Here is a 22,033-nt window from a genome sequence, read left to right on the forward strand (position 1 = left end):
GCGTGATTTTGGAGCAAACAAGTGCGAGTCACATTCACAGTTCCTTGTGGGTTTGGCGCCAGAAAGTGACGTTTTCTGATGCCTTTCATTTGTTGTTGTGCTGACATCCGTAGTATAGCGGTTTTTATACACATCTTTCATTCACAGAAGATTTGGTACTAATGGTGTCTACATTCCATATAATATTCAGCTGTTCCCTTTGTGATTTTTTTCGCAGCATATATTAATCATTTCTGTAGTATATTTTTTATAGGCTTGTTCATTATGCATATGTTCTTTTATACTTTTTCTCTTATTTTCTATAGGCATATTTATTATGCATAATTTTTGGTGATACATTTTTGTTGAGATCCCTATCTGTTTTATATTGATATATACATATATATTCGACAATTTATTTCATTTTTTTGTAAAAATAGTATAATTGGTACTTAGCATGATGTCATATTCATATATATGTGTCCTTCTGATTTGAGGTGAAATCCTTTATTATAAGTGCTACCACAATATTACATGTTTAATTACAATTATATATATGTGGCCTCCTGTTTTCTTGGTTCTTAACCTTGCATATGTTCAAGATCATGTGATGTACAGTATGTATTTACATCATTGATGTTTTTTTATATATTTGTTTTAGATATCTCTGTTAACAATTTATTTACAGAGAGCCATTTGATTCCCAAGGTATTTCATATAAAGGATCAATAGGTACGCTTTTTAATAATAGATGCACATTGTCTTTGATATTTCCCTTTTTGTATCTCTATGGTTTTTAAATTGTTTTTAATTATTTTTCTCATTATTATTTTTTTAAATAAATATTTTTCATTACTTATATTTTTATATATTATATATATTTGAGGTTTTATACATGTTTTATGTGTTTTGCGCAATATATGTACATTTTGTTTTTATATTTATTTTATAGACCCCTGACGCAGGCCTTTTTGGCTGAAACACGTCACGTGTCGGGTTGTTTGATTGTTTTGAATAAAGACCTTGTTCTGAGAGACGCCCACTGTGAGAGGACTCTTATTGGATCTACTCTTATTTGTCAAATTGCCCCGTTACATCTTCCAGGTTTACAGAGATTTGATTCTGTTTCTCAGCATTGAATACCATTTCTGGCACCGGTATCTCTCCCACATCTTCCTCGGTGAAGAATGAAGCAAAGAATTAATTTAATCTCTCCACTATGACTTTGTCTTCACTGAGTGCCCCTTTTACCCTTCAAGGAAGAAAAATCCACCTAAGTGGATGGACAACGAAGTCTCACGAAATCAAACAGAATGCAGGGAAAAGTGGGAAGTGGACCAAGAACTTCAGAGACTGGGACAGTTACATAAGAAACTGATAATGTTTTATTGATGACACAGATCTGTGTTTCAGCCACAGGCCTGCCTCAGGAGTCTAAAAAAATACATAAAGAATCTTTATGTAAAACATACATATGAATAAAATACTGAACAATATAAAATGCAAACCAACTGTAACATAAGCATTTAAAACAAAACATATAACAAACACTTATTAAAACAGTCATAATGTAAATCTAAAATAGTGTATTGATATAAATAATGACAAATAGACATATATACTAGACATATACAATGTCAATATATATAGTGTTCCAAAGAAATGCATTGCTATTGACAATACTACAAAGGTATGTGTTGATGTCAAAAGAAGACCAAGACAAATAATCCCAGTCTCTGAAGTTCTTGGTCCACTTCCCACTTTTCCTTCCTTTTACCCTTCAGTCATCTAGTGGTTCAACCAATTCTTTTGTTGGTTTCTTGCTTTTAATATACCAAAAAAAAATTTACTATGTGTTTTTACCTCCAATGCAATCTTCTTTTCAAAGTCTCTTTTTGCCTTCCTTATCAGCACTTTGTATTTGACTTGCCATTCTATATGCTGTTTCCTATTATTTTCAGTCGGATCATTCTTCCATGTAGTTTGGTCTTCCTTTCTCCTTTTTCAATACAAGGAATATATTTGGCCTGGGTTTCCAGGATGGTATTTTTGAACAGAATCCACGCCTGATGTAAATATTTTTACTTTCGCAGCTGCTCCTCTAAGTTTTTTTTTTCACCGTTCTTCTCATTTTATCATAGTCTCCTTTTTGAAAGTTAAATGCTAACGTATTTTATCATAGTCTCCTTTTTGAAAGTTAAATGCTAACATATTTGATTTCCTGTGTGTACTTACTCCAGAGTGACCTAATGGTTAGAGCACCGGTCTTGCAATCCAGAGGTGGCTGGTTCAAATCCCACCTTTGCTCCTTGTGATCTTGGGCAAGTCACTTAACCCTCCATTGCCTCAGGTACAAACTTAGATTGTGAGCCCTCCTGGGACAGAGAAATATCCAGTATACCTGAATGTAACTCACCTTGAGCTACTACTGAAAAAGGTGTGAGCAAAATCTAAATAAATAAAATAAATAAAAATCTGATCAAGTTATGATCACTGTTATCTAGAGGCCCCAGCACCATTACCTCTTGCACCAGATCATGCGCTCCACTAAGGACTAGGTCTAGAATTGTTCCTCCTCTTGTTGGCGCTTGAACCAGCTGCTCCATAAAGCAGTCCTTGATTCCATCAAGGAATTTCACCTCTCTAGCATGTACTGACGTTACATTTATCCAGTCAATATTGGGGTAATTAAAATCACCCATTATTATTGTGTTCCCCAGTTTGTTAGCCTCCCTAATTTCTGATATTTCTACATCTGTCTCTTCATCCTGGCCAGGTGACAGTAGTACATGCCTATCATTATCTTCTTCCCTGTTACACATGGAATTTCAATCCATAGGGATTCCAACATGTGTTTGTAAAATTTTTAGTCTATTCGCTTCAAGGCTCTCCTTAACATACAATGCTACTCTTTCACCAATTCGATCGATTCTATCACTGCGATATTTGTATCCTGGCATTACAGTGTCCCACTGGTTATCCTTCTTCAACCAGGTCTCAGAAATGCCTAGTATATCTATTTTTTCATTTAGTACAATATATTCTAACTCTCCCATTTTATTTCCTAGGCTTCTGACATTCACATATAGATATTTCAAACTACAAGTACATAAGTAATGCCATACTGGGAAAGGCCCATCAAGCCCAGCATCCTGTCCCCGACAGCGGCCAATCCAGGTCAAGGGCATCTGGCAGCTTCCCAAATGTACAAACATTCTATACATGTTATTCCCAAAATTGTGGATTTGTCTCAAGTCCATTTAGTAGTGGTTTATGGACTTGTCCTTTAGGAAACCGTCCAAACCCTTTTTAAACTATGTTTGTTGCTCCTAGTTACATCTTGCTCAGCAGTTGACAGTGATAATGTGCAGTCTTGAAAATCTGTCTGCTTTTTATTTTAAGACACCTGATGCTCTCTATTGCAACCTTGCTATCGGGATGCCCTATCTTCCCTGTTTTGGTGATATCTTTGAAAGATACCTTTTTCCGAACTATACGCTTTTGAGCGACTGTCGGCCTTCCCCCAGTTTCTACTTTAAAAGCTGCTCTATCTCCTTTTTAAAAGCCGATGCCAGCAGCCTGGTCCCACCCTGGTTAAGGTGGAACCCATCCTTTTGGAATAGGCTCCCCTTCCCCAGAATGCTGCCTAGTTCCTAACAAATCTAAAACCCTCCTTCCAGTACCATTGCCTCATCCATGCATAGAGACTCCAGAGCTCTAACTGTCTCTTGGACCTTGCACGTGAAGGAACTGACATCAGAACTGTAGCTGCAAATCTGAAAGGGAGCAAATCCTAAATCGTAGGCTCATTAGGTCTAAGGGAGGTTGAACAACTGAAGACTATTTTTTCTAAGACTGTCATGTTTTAGCTTGGTGCAAATGGCATTAATGTTAGTGGTTATCCTGCTCAGTGCCAGGGCAAATGTCTCAAGGATCAGCCAGCAGCACAGATGGTGCAGAAGCACTCTGTGATGGAATTTAAAACTGACCAAAATATGAAGCAAAGGTCTCAAGAATCCTTCTAGTCAATCTCTTCTAAAACATTACAGAGGCCACAACCACAGCAGCCAGGGCCATGCCTAGGGTCTCCGGCGCCCCCCTGCAGTTGGCCTCTCCGGCGCGCCCCCCCCCCCCCGAAAACGAGCGCTACACTACCCGCGCTCTTCTCCCCAGATCCTTTTTTTTTTTGTTTAAATTTACCTCTCCGGCGCGCGGCAGTGTAGGCAGTGTTAGTGAGAAGGAGGCGGCGCTCCCCCGCCCCGACGTGTCCCGCCTTCTTCTGACGTCAGAAATGACGTCAGAAGAAGGTGGAACCGAGCGAAGGGAAGACACGTCGGGGCGGCCGGGGGAGCGCCGCCTCCTTCTCACTAACGCTGCCGCGCGCCGGAGAGGTAAATTTAAACAAAAAAAAAAAAGGATCTGGGGAGAAGAGGGCGAGGTAAGCATGGTGCCCCAGAGGATGGCGCCCTCCTGCCATGCTTACCTCGCTTACCGCGTCGGCACGGCCCTGACAGCAGCCTCAGTACGAGAAGTCCCATTCTCACAAGTAACCAGAGGGGATGTACAAATAGTACTCATGACCTTTATAGTTGTGACTGTCTCAATCTAAGCTCATCTCCTACTCCTCAGGAGTGGGTCGCTAAAATCTTGCCAATACTTTAAGCAATACTCATTGTCAAACTCTTCATCACTGCTTAGCATACAGTAGAACTTGGAATGCTTCTCTCTCTTCAACTTACACCTTGATCTTCATGCATAAATTAGGCTCCCTGGATGCAGTTCTGTGATATTTCTATGTTGATGGTTTTGTAGCTGTGGCTTTGCGCCATACATTTGCTCTGAAGCAAAAATGGCAGAGCCCTGAATGACATCTTTAAGTACACATCACAATCAGAGGGTACATGCTATAGCCCCAAAGGAGCACAAGAAAATTTTGTGATGATTGCTATAGATAAAAAAAAATAGACTGAGGGGGTCCTGGGCATTAGTGTGCATGCAAAATATTCCATACATACTCAGAAAAACTATTCCACAAAACTCTGTGAATCTATCCCTGTTTATGTCATCAAATTATGTTACCCACTTGTATAGCTATATCTAGCTTGTCCTCACAGAGTAATCACCGTCACCCAGACACTACCCCTGTACGTAGATGGTTATATCAGGACAAAACTTTGCTGTTTACTGCCTTGTCCACAAAGCAATACTGTGATCCCACATTAAACTTGCCATCTAGTTGATTCTGTAGTCCGCTGTATTGTGATAACAGATCCCAGCTATGCTGAAGACAGTAACATAAGAACAGCCATACTGGGTCAGACCAATGGTCCATCTAGCCCAGTATCCTGTTTGTAACAGTGGGCAATCCAGGTTACAAGTAACTGACAGAAACCCAAATAGTAGCAACATTCCATTCTACCAATCCCAGGGCAAGCAGTGGCTTCCCCATATCTGTCGCAATAGCAGACTATGGACTTTTCCTTGAGGAACTTCTCCAAATCTTTTAAAAACCCAGATACAATAACTGCTGTTACTACATCTTCCGGAAAAGAGTTCCAGAGTTTAACTAATCGTTGAGTCAAAAAATATTTCCTTCTATTTGTTTTAAAGGTATTTCTATGTAACTTCACTGAGTGTCCCCTAGTATTTGTTCTTTTTGAAAGAGTAAAAAATCGATTCACTTCTACTCATTCTACACCACTCAGGATTTTGTAGTCCTCAATCATATCTCCCCTCAGCCGTCTCGGAAAAGACTGAAGAGCCCTAGCCTCTTTAGCCTTTCCTCATACGAGAGGAGTTCTGTCCCCTTTATCATTTTGGTCATTCTTCTTTGGACCTTTTTTAATTCCGCTATATCTTTTTCTAAATACAGCGACCAGAACTGAACGCAATACTATTGGTGAGGTTGCACCATGGAGCGATACAGAGGAATTATAGTATTCTCAGTCTTATTTACCATCCCTTTCCTAATAATCCTAGCATCCTGTTTGCTTTTTTGGCCACTGCATCCTGTGCAGAAGATTTATTTATTTATTTATTTTATTGCATTTGTATCCCACATTTTCCCACCTATTTGCGGGCTCAGTGTGGCTTACAACACATTGTAAATAATGGAAATACGATTTGTTACAAATCAGTTATGGATTACATTGTGAGAAGTTAAGCGAAGACAGAGTCAAGGTATCGTTAGGGAATAGGACAAAGAAAAGAACAATGGAACAATGGAAAGAGACAACGGGAAATTAATAGGGTAATAGAACCTTAGCAAAAGAACATTGGGTATTTCTGGAACAGTGAGTGTGGACTTCATGTGTATTGATCCTTACAGTAAATTTTATCAAAGAGATGCGTCTTCAGTAGTTTGCGGAAGTTGGTTAGTTCGTGGATTGTTTTCAAGTTGCGTGGTAGTATATTCCAGAATTGCGTGCTTATGTAAGAAAAGGTTGATGCGTGCAGCGTCTTGTATTTTATGCCTTTGCAATTAGGGAAGTGGAGGTTAAGGAAAGTTCGAGATGATCTTTTAGCGTTCCTGGGTGGTAGTTCTATTAAATCAGACATGTAGGCTGGAGCTTCACCGTGAATAATTTTGTGGACTAATATGCATACTTTAAAAGTAATGCGTTCATTAAGTGGGAGCCAGTGTAGCTTCTCTCATATTATCTACTGAAATCTTCTGCACAGGATGCGGTGGCCAAAAGAGACACCTAGACTCTGACCCCCAAGGTGGACTCTAGCATCAGGTAACTATGATTTGGATTATTCTTCCCAATGTGCATAACTTTCCATTTGTCTACATTAAATTTAGTATGCAATTTAGATGACCAGTCTTCCAATTTCCCAAGGCATTCCTGCAATTTTTCACAGTCAGCATGTGTTTTAACAACCTTGAACAGTTTTGTGTCATTTGCAAATTTAATCACCTCACTTGTCGTTCTGATTTCCAGATCATTTATAAATATGTTAAATAGCACTGATCCCAGTACAGATCCCTGCAGCACTCCACTATTCACCCTCCACCATTGAGAGAAATAGCCATTTAATCCTACCCTCTGTTTTCTGTCCAATAACCAGATCCTAATCCTCAACAGAACATTGCCTCCTATCCCATGACTTTTAATTTTTTTCAGGAGTCTCTCACGAGCAACTCTGTCAAAAGCTTTCTGAAAATCTAGATACACTACATGAACCAACTCACCTTTAACAACATGTTTATTCATTCCTTAAAAGAAATGAAGCAAATTGGTGAGGCAAGACTTCCCTTGGCTGAAACCATGCTGACTCTGTCCCATTAAACCATGTTATCTATGTATTCCATAATTTTATTCTTTATAATAGTTTCCACTATTTTACCCTGCGCTGACGTCAGGCTTATCGGTTTGTCATTTCCTGGATCAACCCGGAACCTTTGAAAAAAACATCGGTGTTACATTGGCCACCCTCCAATCTTCAGGTACTATGGACAATGACAGGTTACAGATTACTAACAGAAGATCAGCAATTTCATGACCGAATTCTTTCAGCACCCTTGGATGCATGCCATCCGGTTCAGGTGATTTACTACTCTTTAATTTGTCGATTTAGCTCAGTACATCCTTACCTGGAGTCATTGTAGATATACCAGCTGGACTGATCCCTGCAGTAGGCAGTATAGTGACCATAGTGGACGCTGCCAGAGTGATTGCACAGGGCATAAAGGTTATATACAGGACTCCCTGCAAGGGCAAAGGAAAAAAAAATAAGTTCTCAAATGTTCTGTTCTTCAGAACTAAAGGTACAGAGAACTGGAAATCTGAAGCATTAACAGAGGCTAGATCCCTGTTCCTTCTAAGCTGGGTATATGTGCACACAGCAAAACGTAACATCCACAAGAAAATATAACGTCATAATTCTGGGAGCAGCAATAGGGTAGTGGCAGTGAGTAAGCATTATCTCAGTAGCTTAGCCTCTGTATAGCTGGGGGAAGGGTGCACCTTAGTCCATTTTCTCTGTGAAATGAGGTGAGTCTCACGGGATGAGCCTCAAGATCCTCAGGCTGAACATAACCTCTTAAGGTATAATCTGTTTATGCCAGAGCTGCCATAATTAGGTAAATTGTAACAGGGGAGGAAGGAAGGGGTGGGCAAGATTGTGAACCATCTTTACAAAAATTTAAGGCCCTGGTGAAAACCTGGCTGTGTCGCTGAGCTTTTCCTGAACTTTACCCACTAACGGACTGTTGCTTCTCACTTTGGGGGAAGTTGACCTTGTAAGTACTTTAAACCTCTGCCCCTTCCCTACTGTATCCCCTGCTCTTGCCTATGTTGCAGTTCATTAATGTTGTGCTACTACTTTCCTCTCCCTGGCCAGTTGGCCAATTATGACTAATTGTTGTATTGTCTTATATTTTTCATTTCCCTTGCCTTTTTTCACAACCATGATGGAAGTCATTCATAAATAAATAGTTCATATAGATTGCCTTATATTCTTGCACTGGTCCAATCTAATAATCATGCTTATCTATAGCAATATGAAATTACATTTATTTTACTTGATGTTTTCTAATTATTTAAACAAACGATATTCTAAATAACCTAAGAACTACTGTCACTGAAACAATTACTTAAATAGTGCATTTTTGACGTTTCAATATTATTTGTATTATACTTGGCAAGGTACACATGGCTTTTAGTGCACAAATTTGAACTCAGATTATAAAAAGATGCACAAAAACCTTTTGTTCACATAAACTGTCAAAAATTAGAGAGAATTATTGAGGAGGAATTAGGTCTTACCTGATAATTTTCTTTCCATTAGACCTTCCCACTATTCCAGAATCTGTGGGATAGTTGTGTCCATCAACCAGTAGGTGGAGATAAAGAACTGAAAACTGACTTGAGACATCTCTCTTGGCATCTGGTACAGCTCCTCATTATTTACGTAAACAAGCAGTAAGGATAACTCAGAATAAAAACAACAACCTTAAACAACCTGCTAACCTAAAAATAACCTGACGAGCAAACCTATGAGGACCTCTTATCTCTAGACAACTCAGCATCTGGTTGATTTTGTGGAGAACAAGAGATAAGCAAGAAGCATCATGCAAGGTGACAGTTCTTATCCGACCCATTACTTTGCACTGAATAAACATCTCAGAAACTTCAGGTGGTCCTTGGAATAGTGGGAAGGAATAATGGAAAGAAAATTATCAGGTAAGATCTAATTTCTCCTTCTATTACACAGCTTCCCACTATTCCAGAACCCGTGGGATGTTTAAAAGCAATCCCTACATTGGGTGGGATCCTGGCACCACCGCCCTGAGAACTGAAGCCCCATAACTGGCTTCTGAGCATGCCGCAACATCCACCCTGTACTGCTTGGCAAAGACATGTAGCGTTGACCATGTCGCCACCTTGCAAATATCTGCCAGAGATAACAAGGTAGCTGCCGCCCAGGATGTCGCTGTATGCCTGAGGAACCTGCTTCCCTGCAAGCAAATAAGCTGATGCAATAGTCTCTCTCAGCTATATAGCAATTGTGGGCTTGGAAGCCATAAGGCCAAGCCTCTGCTTACCAAAAAGCACAAACAGTGTGTCCAATTTGTGAAACTCATTCATGCCTTCCGGATAATTAATGAGAACTCTATTCATATCAAGGAGCTTCAAGGAAGAATACTGAGCTTCTTCATCCTCTCTGTAAAAGGACGGGAGCTCCACAGATTGATTGAGATGAAATGTTAATACCACTTTTGAAAGAAAGGAAGGAACTGTACACAGGGAGACCACCGCCTCCGAAAAGCAAAAAAAGAGAACCCGACAAGAGAGAGCCTGAAGTGCCGAACCCCTATGTGCTGATGCATCAGCCACTAAGAACACTGTCTTTAGTGTAAGATCTTTTGAGGAAGCCTTCTGGAGCAGCTCAAAAGGAGATTTCTGAAGAGTCCAAAGGCCTAAATTAAGGTTCCACTCTGGATACAGAGTATAAAATGGAAACCGCAAGCAGCTTGATCCCTGCAAGAATTGAATGATAGTCAGGTGAGCCACAAGAGACATCTTCTGTAGTCGGCTCCTGAAACAGGCCAAAGCCGCAACCTGAACTTCTAGAGAACCCAAACACCAATTCTTTCAGAAGACCTGCCTAGAGAAACACTAGGAAGAGCGTGATCTAAGGGGGATCTGAGCAGAGAAGGAAAAGTCCATAGACCGTTATTAAATGGACTTGGGGAAAATCCACTATTTCTGGGATAAGCAGTATAAAATGTTTTGTACATTTTTTGGATCTTGCCAGGTATTTGTGACCTGGATTGGCCACTGTTGGAAGCAGGATGCTGGGCTCGATGGACCTTTGTGCAGGCCCCATAGAGGGCCATAATCGAACGGGGTGCCCAAGTTTTCCTGGGGCCGTCCTCGCAGGACGGCTCTGTAAAGGGGCAGGGAAACCCGTATTATCAAAACAAGATGGGCGTCCATTTTTCATTTCGATAATATGGTCGGGGACGCCCAAATCTCAACATTTAGGTCGACCTTAGAGATGGTCGACATAAATGTTGAAATGGTCTACCTTAGAGATGGTCGTCCCCGGTTTTGGCGATAATAGAAACCGAGGACGCCCATCTCAAAAACAACCAAATCCAACTCATTTGGTCGTGGGAGGAGCCAGCATTCATAGTGCACTGGTCCCCCTGACATGCCAGGACACCAACCGGGCACCCTAGGGGGCACTGCAGTGGACTAACTGATGCACTAACTGAACGGAAAAAGCCGTTCCCTTACCAATCCCTTAGCGATTCGGAAAGGAACGGGTATGCATAAAGGAAATCATATGCAAATGAGCTGCTCGCTGTTAGCTCATTTGCACATGATTTCCTTCCTAAGGAGGGGAAGCCAGTACAGAGCAGCCAAGTGTTATGCGTGGCTGCTCTGCGCATGCCAAAGACGGCTTCATACACGCAGACAAGCTGCGTGTATAATAGCCATCTACAACCTTAAATAAATTGCCGTATACAACCTTAAAAAAATACAAGTCCAGATGAAAATGTCCAAGTGCTCGTCAGGAACATCTTTTTTTTTTTTTTAGAGTATGGGTGAAGAACGTCCTTCGCTATGCCTCCGTCCCTGCGATGGCAGTTGAGGACGTCCATGCCTTTGCTATGCCTCCGACATCCCCTTTATTTATTTATTTGGATTTTGGATCACAAGTAGCAGACAATGGAGGGTTAAGTGACTTGCCCAAGATCACAAGGAGCAGCAGTGGGATTTGAACCGGTCACCTCTGGATTGCAAGACCAGTGCTGTAAACACTAGGCCACTCCTCCACTCCACTCCCTTGAAATTTGGCCATCCCTGTGGGGGGGGGGGGGGGGGGCAGTTCAGGACATCCAAAATGTTTGAAAGGATGTCCACGCCTTCGCTATGCCTCTGCTGACACACACACACCTCCCCCCCCCCCCCCCCCCCCCCAGGGACTTGCATACTGCTGCGATGGACCCGAGTATGATATTTGAGGCTGTTTTTAAAGTTGTTTTTTTCAGGGTGGGAGGGGGTTAGTCACCATTGGGGGAGTCAGGGGAGGTCATCCCCGATTCCCTCCGGCGGTAATCTGGTCAGTTCGGGCACCTTTTTGAGGCTTGGTCGTAAGAAAGAAAGGACCAAGTAATCTCACCCAAGTACTCATCAGGGATGTCCTTCTTTTTTCCACTATCACTCGAGGATGCCCATCTGTTAGGCACGCCCCCGTCCCGCCTTCGCTACGCCTCCGACACCCCCCCCCCCCCCCGTGAACTTTGGTTTTCCCCACAACGGGAAGCAGTTGGGGACGCCCAAAATCGGCTTTCGATTATGCCTATTTGGGCGACCCTGAGAGAAGAACGCCCATCTCCCGATTTGTGTCGAAAGATGGGCGCCCTTCTCTTTCGAAAATAAGCCTGATAGTCTCTTAGGACCTTCACAGCTTGTGCACATCAAGTTCAGTGAGCTGTCCTAGTAGGCTGTACCTGGGACAGGATAACTGTCCGCTGCACTAACCTTTAGGCTACTCCTCCACACTAAAACTTTCTCTGATTCCCTCTCCCAACCCCACCTCCACACGCACAGTAAATCCCCTGCCATAGGAGCCAGCTCTTGGATGCTGTGGTTATTGAGCAAACTCCTTGACTGTGTACAAAGAGGGGAAGTTTCCACTGCCCCCCTCACCCAAATCATTTTGAAAAGTTGGCTCCTAAGTGCCCTGTAATCCCTTGTGATTTTCAACCACTCCATCTGTCAATGCCTCTCTTCCCATCACCCTCAGTCAACTGCCCATTCCAATTTGGTAATTTAAGACCAGCTGCCCTGGCACTTGAAACAACCTCCTGTTCCCCTGCAGCCCAGGGCTGGAGCATGCAATGCATGGTTAAGAGCACAGCACTTTGGACCCAGGCTTCAGGGGGAAGCAGAAGCAGCCTGAGGTGCCACTGTTGCCAATTTTAAAATCACCAAATCGAAATTAGCAGCCAGTGGAGAGGAGAAAGAGGTGCTGGCCAGATAACAATGCTGCTAATGGAAGCAGAGCTTGGTGATATTATCCAGCCACTGCCTTCTGTCTGGACTTGCTTGTGGACAGTAGCCAGATGATATCATTGGTGATCTGAAAGGAAGGACTATTTTGTTGTTGTTGTTATAAGAGGTTTAAAAAAATCCCTTCTGGCTTTTTTTTTTATTTGAACCAAAAATCAAACTCTGCAGTTAACTGAAGTTAATTCTGAAATAGTTAAATTACCTAAAGGTAATGCAAAGTAAAATAAACATTCTTGTGTTAGAAAGATAAAAAGAATTAAATATTTTTTTGTTATTTAGGAGCCCTGATATGACAGTGAGCTTGGGAATTATGATGTAGCACACTTTATATTTGTGTTGTCTGTGTCTCTTGACTGGAATGTGTCTAGCAGCAGTAGTCAGCTTGATGCTGCTGCTGTACATTGCAGTTCTGGAGACCCGGATTTGATTCCTGGACTTGGCTCCTGTCCCTCGAATGGGAAGGAACTGGGAATGCTCTAGGGTCAAATCACTATCTTCTTACTCTGGGAAGTAGGAGTCCCACTCAATGTGCAACAGTGACACCTATTGGCCAGCACATACAGTATAACCAAGTTACACAGAGTAAAGTTCAGTGGCCATGCCCTGCTATCTTTAACATAAGGATTCCCAAATCTGTCCGATAACCTCACTGCTAGTCAGAATTCAGGATGTCCACAGTGAATATGCACGAGATAAATCTGCATATAGTGGAGACCTAGTATATGCATATTCACTGTGGGTATCCTCAAATTCTGACTGGCACTGAGGTCATCATACAGATTTGGCAAGCCCTGCTTTAATGGCTGGGCTAAAGGAGGAGGGCTATAAAGCTGGAGGACCCCCCCCCCCCCCACCCACCCCGATATAAAGAATAGTTTAATAAAATATTGCAGCATCGAAAATCCATTTTTCAGGTGTGGGAATGTATACTCACCTGCCTTTTCACTTGCAAACTCTTTCAGGTTTAGCTTCTGTAGGGGGAAATCTACATGGATGGAGCATTTTTTGATAGAGAACCTGGTTGTGAAAAACCTGTTTAAGTCTGTAGAGAGACTATGAGTTAAGGCCACAGGAACATAATAATGATTATTACCCACCACCACACAGAAAAATGGCGGTCATTACCTCCGGGATGTGTGTCATAGCACAATATGCACTTCAAAATCCCTGCATCAAGGAAGCAAAAGGGGAGGGGAATAATTCTATTAATATCCATTTTCAGCGGGGTAAGCCCAAGCACAGGGAGATAAATAAATGTACCACAATCACACAGTATGTCAGGGGCAAGCCTGGGATTAGAACAGAAAGATAAAGGGAATCCTCACCAGGTCACATGGAGAGCCAGTTTAATCTAGGGGCACAAAATTCTTGTGAAAGTTGGAGAACATGTGATCCTCTTTCTGACCTGGCTGCACAGTCAGATCATATGATATCAGTGTATTAGAAGGCTATATATCTAGAGAACAGCAGCTCCAAGTAGTCATGCCTTTTCCCTTTTACAGTCAGCTCTTTGCAGCCTAAGTTCTGTGTAAAAAGCTGGAAGTGCAGGTGAGTGACCTAGAAAAGGATACGCAGGACGAGGATGTGAGGGAACCGCTGGATGGTTAATTTCTTGGTACTTTTCGTCCTCTGCTTGCATCGATCACAGATCTGCTCCAGGAAAGAGGAAACATTCTATTTATTCTATTCCAATCTTGTAATTTATAGTCCACACTAATCTCAATAGATAACAAACTATAGGCATCTAACCAGATACAGAAATTGAAAACAATCACAGGTTACAATGTAAGCAGTTGCATCATAACAATTAAAGTAATAAGGGCCCTGTTTACTAAGCCATGCTGTAGGTGCGGTAACCTTTTAGCGCATGATAGAGATACCCATTATATTCTTATGGGTTTCTCTAGCGTTAGTGCACGCTAAAAGGTTTGCGCCTACAGCGTGGCTTAGTAAACAAGGCCCAAAGTTTCTAAAACTTTTTGAAAAAGAAAATAAGATGAAATTCATTTAAATCCACCAAGAGATTATTCCACTGCTTAGTTCACTGATATCCAAAAGAAATTTCAATTAATGATTTTAAACGAACATTATTCTCAGTTTGTGGGACATGTCAGGACTTCTCTGTGAGCCTACAATCAGTTCCCACTCCAAACCTTCCTCCTAGGGCTGGTGCAGATTTATTACGCACCATAAGCAAACTTTAAGCTTTGCAACTCTCTAATTAACTTTCAGGGTTCTCCACCCCCCCCCCCCCCCCCCCAAACAAACCTCCTAGAATGATCCTATAAAACTGCACAATTCAAATCATTTTGTTTATAATTAGGAATGTACATTTATCAGTGAACCTTAAAAAATGAGTGTGCAGTAAAGCGAATGCTACATACCTGTAGAAGGTATTCTCCGAGGACAGCAGGCTGATTGTTCTCACTGATGGGTGACGTCCACGGCAGCCCCTCCAATCGGAAACTTCACTAGCAAAGTCCTTTGCTAGTCCTCGCGCGCCCGCGCGCACCGCGCATGCGCGGCCGTCTTCCCGCCCGAAACCGGCTCGAGCCGGCCAGTCCAGTATGTAGCAAGACAATACACTTAAAGGGAAGACACAACTCCAAAGGGGAGGCGGGCGGGTTTGTGAGAACAATCAGCCTGCTGTCCTCGGAGAATACCTTCTACAGGTATGTAGCATTCGCTTTCTCCGAGGACAAGCAGGCTGCTTGTTCTCACTGATGGGGTATCCCTAGCCCCCAGGCTCACTCAAAACAACAACCATGGTCAATTGGGCCTCGCAACGGCGAGGACATAACTGAGATTGACCTAAAAAATTTACCAACTAACTGAGAGTGTAGCCTGGAACAGAACAAACAGGGCCCTCGGGGGGTGGAGTTGGATCCTAAAGCCCAAACAGGTTCTGAAGAACTGACTGCCCGAACCGACTGTCGCGTCGGGTATCCTGCTGCAGGCAGTAATGAGATGTGAATGTGTGGACAGATGACCACGTCGCAGCTTTGCAAATTTCTTCAATGGAGGCTGACTTCAAGTGGGCTACCGACGCAGCCATGGCTCGAACATTATGAGCCGTGACATGACCCTCAAGAGCCAGCCCCGCCTGGGCGTAAGTGAAGGAAATGCAATCTGCTAGCCAATTGGATATGGTGCGTTTTCCTACAGCCACTCCCCTCCTATTGGGATCAAAAGAAACAAACAATTGGGCGGACTGTCTGTGGGGCTGTGTCCGCTCCAGATAGAAGGCCAATGCTCTCTTACAGTCCAATGTGTGCAGCTGACGCTCAGCAGGGCAGGAATGAGGACGGGGAAAGAATGTTGGCAAGACAATTGACTGGTTCAGATGGAACTCCGACACGACCTTTGGCAGAAACTTAGGGTGAGTGCGGAGGACTACTCTGTTGTGATGAAATTTGGTGTAAGGGGCCTGGGCTACCAGGGCCTGAAGCTCACTGACTCTACGAGCCGAAGTAACTGCCACCAAGAAAATGACCTTCCAGGTCAAGTACTTCGGATGGCAGGAATTCAGTGGCTCAAAAGGAGGTTTCATCAGCTGGGTGAGAACGACATTGAGATCCCATGACACTGTAGGAGGCTTGACAGGGGGCTTTGACAAAAGCAAACCTCTCATGAAGCGAACAACTAAAGGCTGTCCTGAGATCGGCTTACCTTCCACACGGTAATGGTATGCACTAATCGCACTAAGGTGAACCCTTACGGAGTTGGTCTTGAGACCAGACTCAGACAAGTGCAGAAGGTAATCAAGCAGGGTCTGTGTAGGACAAGAGCGAGGATCTAAGGCCTTGCTGTCACACCAGACGGCAAACCTCCTCCAATGGAAGAAGTAACTCCTCTTAGTGGAATCTTTCCTGGAAGCAAGCAAGATGCGGGAGACACCCTCTGACAGACCCAAAGAGGCAAAGTCTACGCCCTCAACATCCAGGCCGTAAGAGCCAGCGACTGGAGGTTGGGATGCAGAAGCGCCCCTTCGTCCTGTGTGATGAGGGTCGGAAAACACTCCAATCTCCACGGTTCTTCGGAGGACAACTCCAGAAGAAGAGGGAACCAGATCTGACGCGGCCAAAAGGGAGCAATCAGAATCATGATGCCTCGGTCTTGCTTGAGTTTCAACAAAGTCTTCCCCACCAGAGGGATGGGAGGATAAGCATACAGCAGGCCCTCCCCCCAATCCAGGAGGAAGGCATCCGATGCCAGTCTGCCGTGGGCCTGAAGCCTGGAACAGAACTGAGGGACTTTGTGGTTCACTCGAGATGCGAAGAGATCTACCAAGGGGGTGCCCCACGCTTGGAAGACCTGACGCACCACTCGGGAGTTGAGCGACCACTCGTGAGGTTGCATAATCCTGCTCAACCTGTCGGCCAGACTGTTGTTTACGCCTGCCAGATATGTGGCTTGGAGCACCATGCCTTGACGGCGAGCCCAGAGCCACATGCTGACGGCTTCCTGACACAGGGGGCGAGATCCGGTGCCCCCCTGCTTGTTGACATAGTACATGGCAACCTGGTTGTCTGTCTGAATTTGGATAATTTGGTGGGACAGCCGATCTCTGAAAGCCTTCAGAGCGTTCCAGATCGCTCGTAACTCCAGAAGATTGATCTGCAGATCGCGTTCCTGGAGGGACCAGCTTCCTTGGGTGTGGAGTCCATCGACATGAGCTCCCCATCCCAGGAGGGACGCATCCGTGGTCAGCACTTTTTGTGGCTGAGGAATTTGGAAGGGACGTCCCAGAGTCAAATTGGAGCAAATCGTCCACCAATACAGGGAGTCGAGAAAACTTGTGGACAGGTGGATCACGTCCTCTAGACCTCCTGCGGCCTGATACCACTGAGAGGCCAGGGTCCATTGAGCAGATCTCATGTGAAGGCAGGCCATGGGAGTCACATGAACTGTGGAGGCCATGTGGCCCAGCAATCTCAACATCTGCCGAGCTGTGATCTGCTGGGACGCTCGCACCCACGAGACGAGGGACAACAAGTTGTTGGCTCTCGTCTCTGGGAGATAGGCGCGAGCCGTCCGAGAATCCAGCAGAGCTCCTATGAATTCGAGTCTCTGCGCTGGGAGAAGGTGGGACTTTGGATAATTTATCACAAACCCCAGTAGTTCCAGTAGGCGAATAGTCATCCGCATGGACTGCAGGGCTCCTGCCTCTGATGTGTTCTTTACCAGCCAATCGTCGAGATATGGGAACACGTGCACTCCCAGCCTGCGGAGTGCCGCTGCTACCACAGCTAGGCACTTTGTGAACACCCTGGGCGCAGAGGCGAGCCCAAAGGGTAGCACACAGTACTGGAAGTGGCGTGTGCCCACCTGAAATCGCAGATACTGTCTGTGAGCTGGCAGTATCGGGATGTGTGTGTAGGCATCCTTCAAGTCCAGAGAGCATAGCCAATCGTTTTGCTGAATCATGGGGAGAAGGGTGCCCAGGGAAAGCATCCTGAACTTTTCTTTTTCGAGATATTTGTTCAGGGCCCTTAGGTCTAGGATGGGACGCATCCCCCCTGTTTTCTTTTCCACAAGGAAGTACCTGGAATAGAATCCCAGCCCTTCTTGCCCGGATGGCACGGGCTCGACCGCATTGGCGCTGAGAAGGGCGGAGAGTTCCTCTGCAAGTACCTGCTTGTGTTGGAAGCTGTAAGACTGAGCTCCCGGTGGACAATTTGGAGGTTTTGATGTCAAATTGAGGGTGTATCCCTGCCGGACTATTTGCAGAACCCACTGATCGGAGGTTATGAGAGGCCACCTTTGGTGAAAAGCTTTCAACCTCCCTCCGACTGGCAGGTCGCCCGGCACGGACACTTGGATGTCGGCTATGCTCTGCTGGAGCCAGTCAAAAGCTCGCCCCTTGCTTTTGCTGGGGAGCCGCGGGGCCTTGCTGAGTCGCACGCTGCTGACGAGAGCGAGCGCGCTGGGGCTTAGCCTGGGCCGCAGGCTGTCGGGAAGGAGGATTGTACCTACGCTTGCCAGAAGAGTAGGGAACAGTCTTCCTTCCCCCGAAAAATCGTCTACCTGTAGAGGTAGAGGCTGAAGGCTGCCGGCGGGAGAACTTGTCGAATGCAGTGTCCCGCTGGTGGAGAGACTCTACCACCTGTTCAACTTTTTCGCCAAAAATATTGTCCGCACGGCAAGGCGAGTCCGCAATCCGCTGCTGGAGTCTATTCTCCAGGTCGGCGGCACGCAGCCATGAGAGCCTGCGCATCACCACACCTTGAGCAGCGGCCCTGGACGCAACATCAAAAGTGTCATAAACTCCTCTGGCCAGGAATTTTCTGCACGCCTTCAGCTGCCTGACCACCTCCTGAAAAGGCTTGGCTTGCTCGGGGGGAAGAGCATCAACCAAGCCCGCCAACTGCCGCACATTGTTCCGCATGTGTATGCTCGTGTAGAGCTGGTAAGACTGGATCTTGGACACGAGCATAGAGGAATGGTAGGCCTTCCTCCCAAAGGAGTCTAAGGTTCTAGCGTCCTTGCCCGGGGGCGCCGAAGCATGTTCCCTAGAACTCTTAGCCTTCTTTAGGGCCAAATCCACAACTCCAGAGTCATGAGGCAACTGAGTGCGCATCAGCTCTGGGTCCCCATGGATCCGGTACTGGGACTCGATCTTCTTGGGAATGTGGGGATTAGTTAAGGGTTTTGTCCAGTTCGCAAGCAATGTCTTTTTTAGGACATGGTGCAAGGGAACAGTGGACGCTTCCTTAGGTGGAGAAGGATAGTCCAGGAGCTCAAACATTTCAGCCCTGGGCTCGTCCTCCACAACCACCGGGAAGGGGATGGCCGTAGACATCTCCCGGACAAAGGAAGCGAAAGACAGGCTCTCAGGAGGAGAAAGCTGCCTTTCAGGAGAGGGAGTGGGATCAGACGGAAGACCCTCAGACTCCTCGTCAGAGAAATATCTGGGGTCTTCCTCTTCCTCCCACGAGGCCTCACCCTCGGTGTCAGACACAAGTTCCCGAACCTGTGTCTGCAACCTCGCCCTGCTCGACTCAGTGGAACCACGTCCACGACGGGGGCGTCGAGAGGAAGACTCCCTCGGCCGCATCGGCGAAGCTCCCTCCGCCGACGTAGTCGGGGAGCCCTCCTGGGAGGTGGCCGCGGTCGGTACCGCACGCGGTACCGACGTCGGGGACCTCAACCTGGGCGATGGGCCAGCCGGCGCCACGCTCGACGGTACCGGAGGCGCAAGCACCGCCGGTACCGGAGGGGTAGGGCGCAACAGCTCTCCCAGAATCTCTGGGAGAACGGCCCGGAGGCTCTCGTTCAGAGTGGCTGCAGAAAAAGGCTGAGAGGTCGATGCAGGCGTCGACGTCAGAACCTGTTCCGGGCGAGGAGGCTGTTCCGGGCTGTCCAGAGTGGAGCGCATCGACACCTCTTGAACAGAGGGTGAGCGGTCCTCTCGGTGCCGATGCCTGCTGGGTGCCGAATCCCTCGGCGACCCAGAGCTCTCGGTGCCGACACGGGGAGGAGACCGGTGTCGATGCTTCTTCGATTTCTTCCGAAGCATGTCACCGGAGCTCCCCGGCACCGACGAGGAGGACGTAGAATCCATCCGTCGCTTCCTCGGGGCCGAGACCGAAGAGGGTCGATCTCGGGGGGGCTGTACCGCAGGAGCCCTCAGGGTAGGAGGAGACCCACCCGAGGGCTCACCGCCACCAGCAGGGGAATGGACAGCCCTCACCTGCACTCCACTCGATGCACCACCGTCCGACGACATCAGGAGACGAGGTCCCGGTACCACCGACGTCGATGCAGCTATCCGATGTCTCGGCGCCGATGCAGAGGCCCGATGCCTCGATGCACTCGATGCAAGGGCGGCCGAGGAAGATGGTCTGGACGCTGACGACGTCGATGCACTCGAAGATCCCGGTGCCGATGCCGACGAAGAGCCCGAGAACACTGGGCTAGTCTCGCTACCTGAGTCCGCCTTTGAAGCAGGGAACACAGACTGCAGTTCTGAGGGCGGTGCTCAGCCCCCAGACACTGAAGACACGACGAGTGTCGATCAGTGAGCGAGATAACCCGGGCGCACTGGGTGCACTTCTTGAAGCCGCTGGAAGGCTTCGATGTCATGGGCGGAAAAATCACGCCGGCGAAATCAAAAGCCGAAATGGCGAAAATTGAAGCACCAAAATTTAGAGGGAGAAAAATCTCGACCGAGGCCGAAAGAGGCCTACCCCGACGACGAAAGAAAACTTATCGGGGCAAAAAGCTGGAAGTACGGGGAGGATTGACACGAAACCCGGGGAGGGTTTCCGGAGCACTTCCCGCACTAGAAGAAAGCTTTTCCGAAGAAAAAACACGCTCAAAAAAACTTTGGACGCGCGAGGTCGACTTTCCGGGGCTCGACACGGCGAAAAAACGACCGTACCGAGTGCGGACAAAAGAAGACTGGCCGGCTCGAGCCGGTTTCGGGCGGGAAGACGGCCGCGCATGCGCGGTGCGCGCGGGCGCGCGAGGACTAGCAAAGGACTTTGCTAGTGAAGTTTCCGATTGGAGGGGCTGCCGTGGACGTCACCCATCAGTGAGAACAAGCAGCCTGCTTGTCCTCGGAGAAATCAATGTAACATATGGTACAGTGCATGTTAACATTTTTTTTATTAAAACAATGTGTGTGAAATGAACTGAAAAAATGTCTTTAAAATCAGAGATAAAAGGCCAAAATGAGGGCAATTTCCAAAAGCACTTTACCTAGGTAAATGGACTATTTAAAAATTGCTCACTCCTCCCTGCAGGTAAAGTATGCATTGATGGCTCTTTGAGTGTGTCTGTCTGTCAGGCCTATTGCAATGCTTCCCAATCTTTTTGTGCCTGTGACCCCCATGATTGCAGCCAAATAAAATTGTGTGAGCCCCCGTGAAGGTGAATAATGATGCACCTATGGAGAGCCCACCCATGTCATGACCCCAAATGCAGGTATTGTGGAAGCTCTGACCTACTGTTTTGCTGCTCGCTGCCGCCCTAGGCAACCACAAGCCAGGTCTGCTGCATTCAACAGTGCCAAACATATCCATTGCTGAGCCCCCTAAGTGCATCCTGCCATGGGAAACTTACTGGTGCATTTTCTGAATTCAGCTCCTCTTCTTTTGTGAAAAGGGTAAAGCAGTCTAGGAGGGACACCTTTCCACCTGTGAAACCTTTCTGCAAATAGAGGATAGAGAATGGTGTTGACATCTATAAACAGACTTCTCGTTTCATATCCTTTTACCCAAGGTTTCCTTTCAAGATCCTGTGCCTCTCTAGAGGCAGATATAGTCTTCTCACATGCTTTGAGAGGGCTGCTGTTGTCCTGATACTTCACTGTCTCATAAAGTGCTGTTGTTATGCCAGCACCTCTCAGAGGAGGAGCTATTTCCATTTCAGTTCAGCACTCCAGTGAGGTCTCCTGGCCTAGCCGGACATGCAGTCAAAAGGTGCTCTAATTAGCAGAAAGAACAGTTATCTGCACACCTCCTCAGACAATGACCTGATCTGAAGCTCTGTATATGCACACAGGTTACACACATTAGAAG

General features: G+C 46.0%; 1 protein-coding gene across 2 annotated transcripts in view; it reads right to left on the bottom strand.

The window, feature by feature from the left end:
- Positions 1–22,033, bottom strand: part of USP21 (ubiquitin specific peptidase 21) — a 122,901-nt gene that overhangs the window by 9,097 nt on the left and 91,771 nt on the right. Inside the window, exons 10-13 of one of the 2 annotated variants that reach the window (XM_030187823.1) lie at positions 21,576–21,662; positions 14,081–14,159; positions 13,444–13,551; positions 7,577–7,691 (exon numbers count right to left, since the gene is read on the bottom strand). In XM_030187823.1, coding sequence (XP_030043683.1) covers positions 7,577–7,691; positions 13,444–13,551; positions 14,081–14,159; positions 21,576–21,662 — 389 coding nt within the window. Of the gene's footprint in view, positions 1–7,576; positions 7,692–13,443; positions 13,552–14,080; positions 14,163–21,575; positions 21,663–22,033 lie in introns of both variants that reach the window. The other variant, XM_030187822.1, reaches the window with a different exon arrangement.

Source organism: Microcaecilia unicolor, chromosome 14 (assembly GCF_901765095.1).
Source record: "Microcaecilia unicolor chromosome 14, aMicUni1.1, whole genome shotgun sequence".
In the NCBI taxonomy this organism is placed as follows: domain Eukaryota; kingdom Metazoa; phylum Chordata; class Amphibia; order Gymnophiona; family Siphonopidae; genus Microcaecilia; species Microcaecilia unicolor.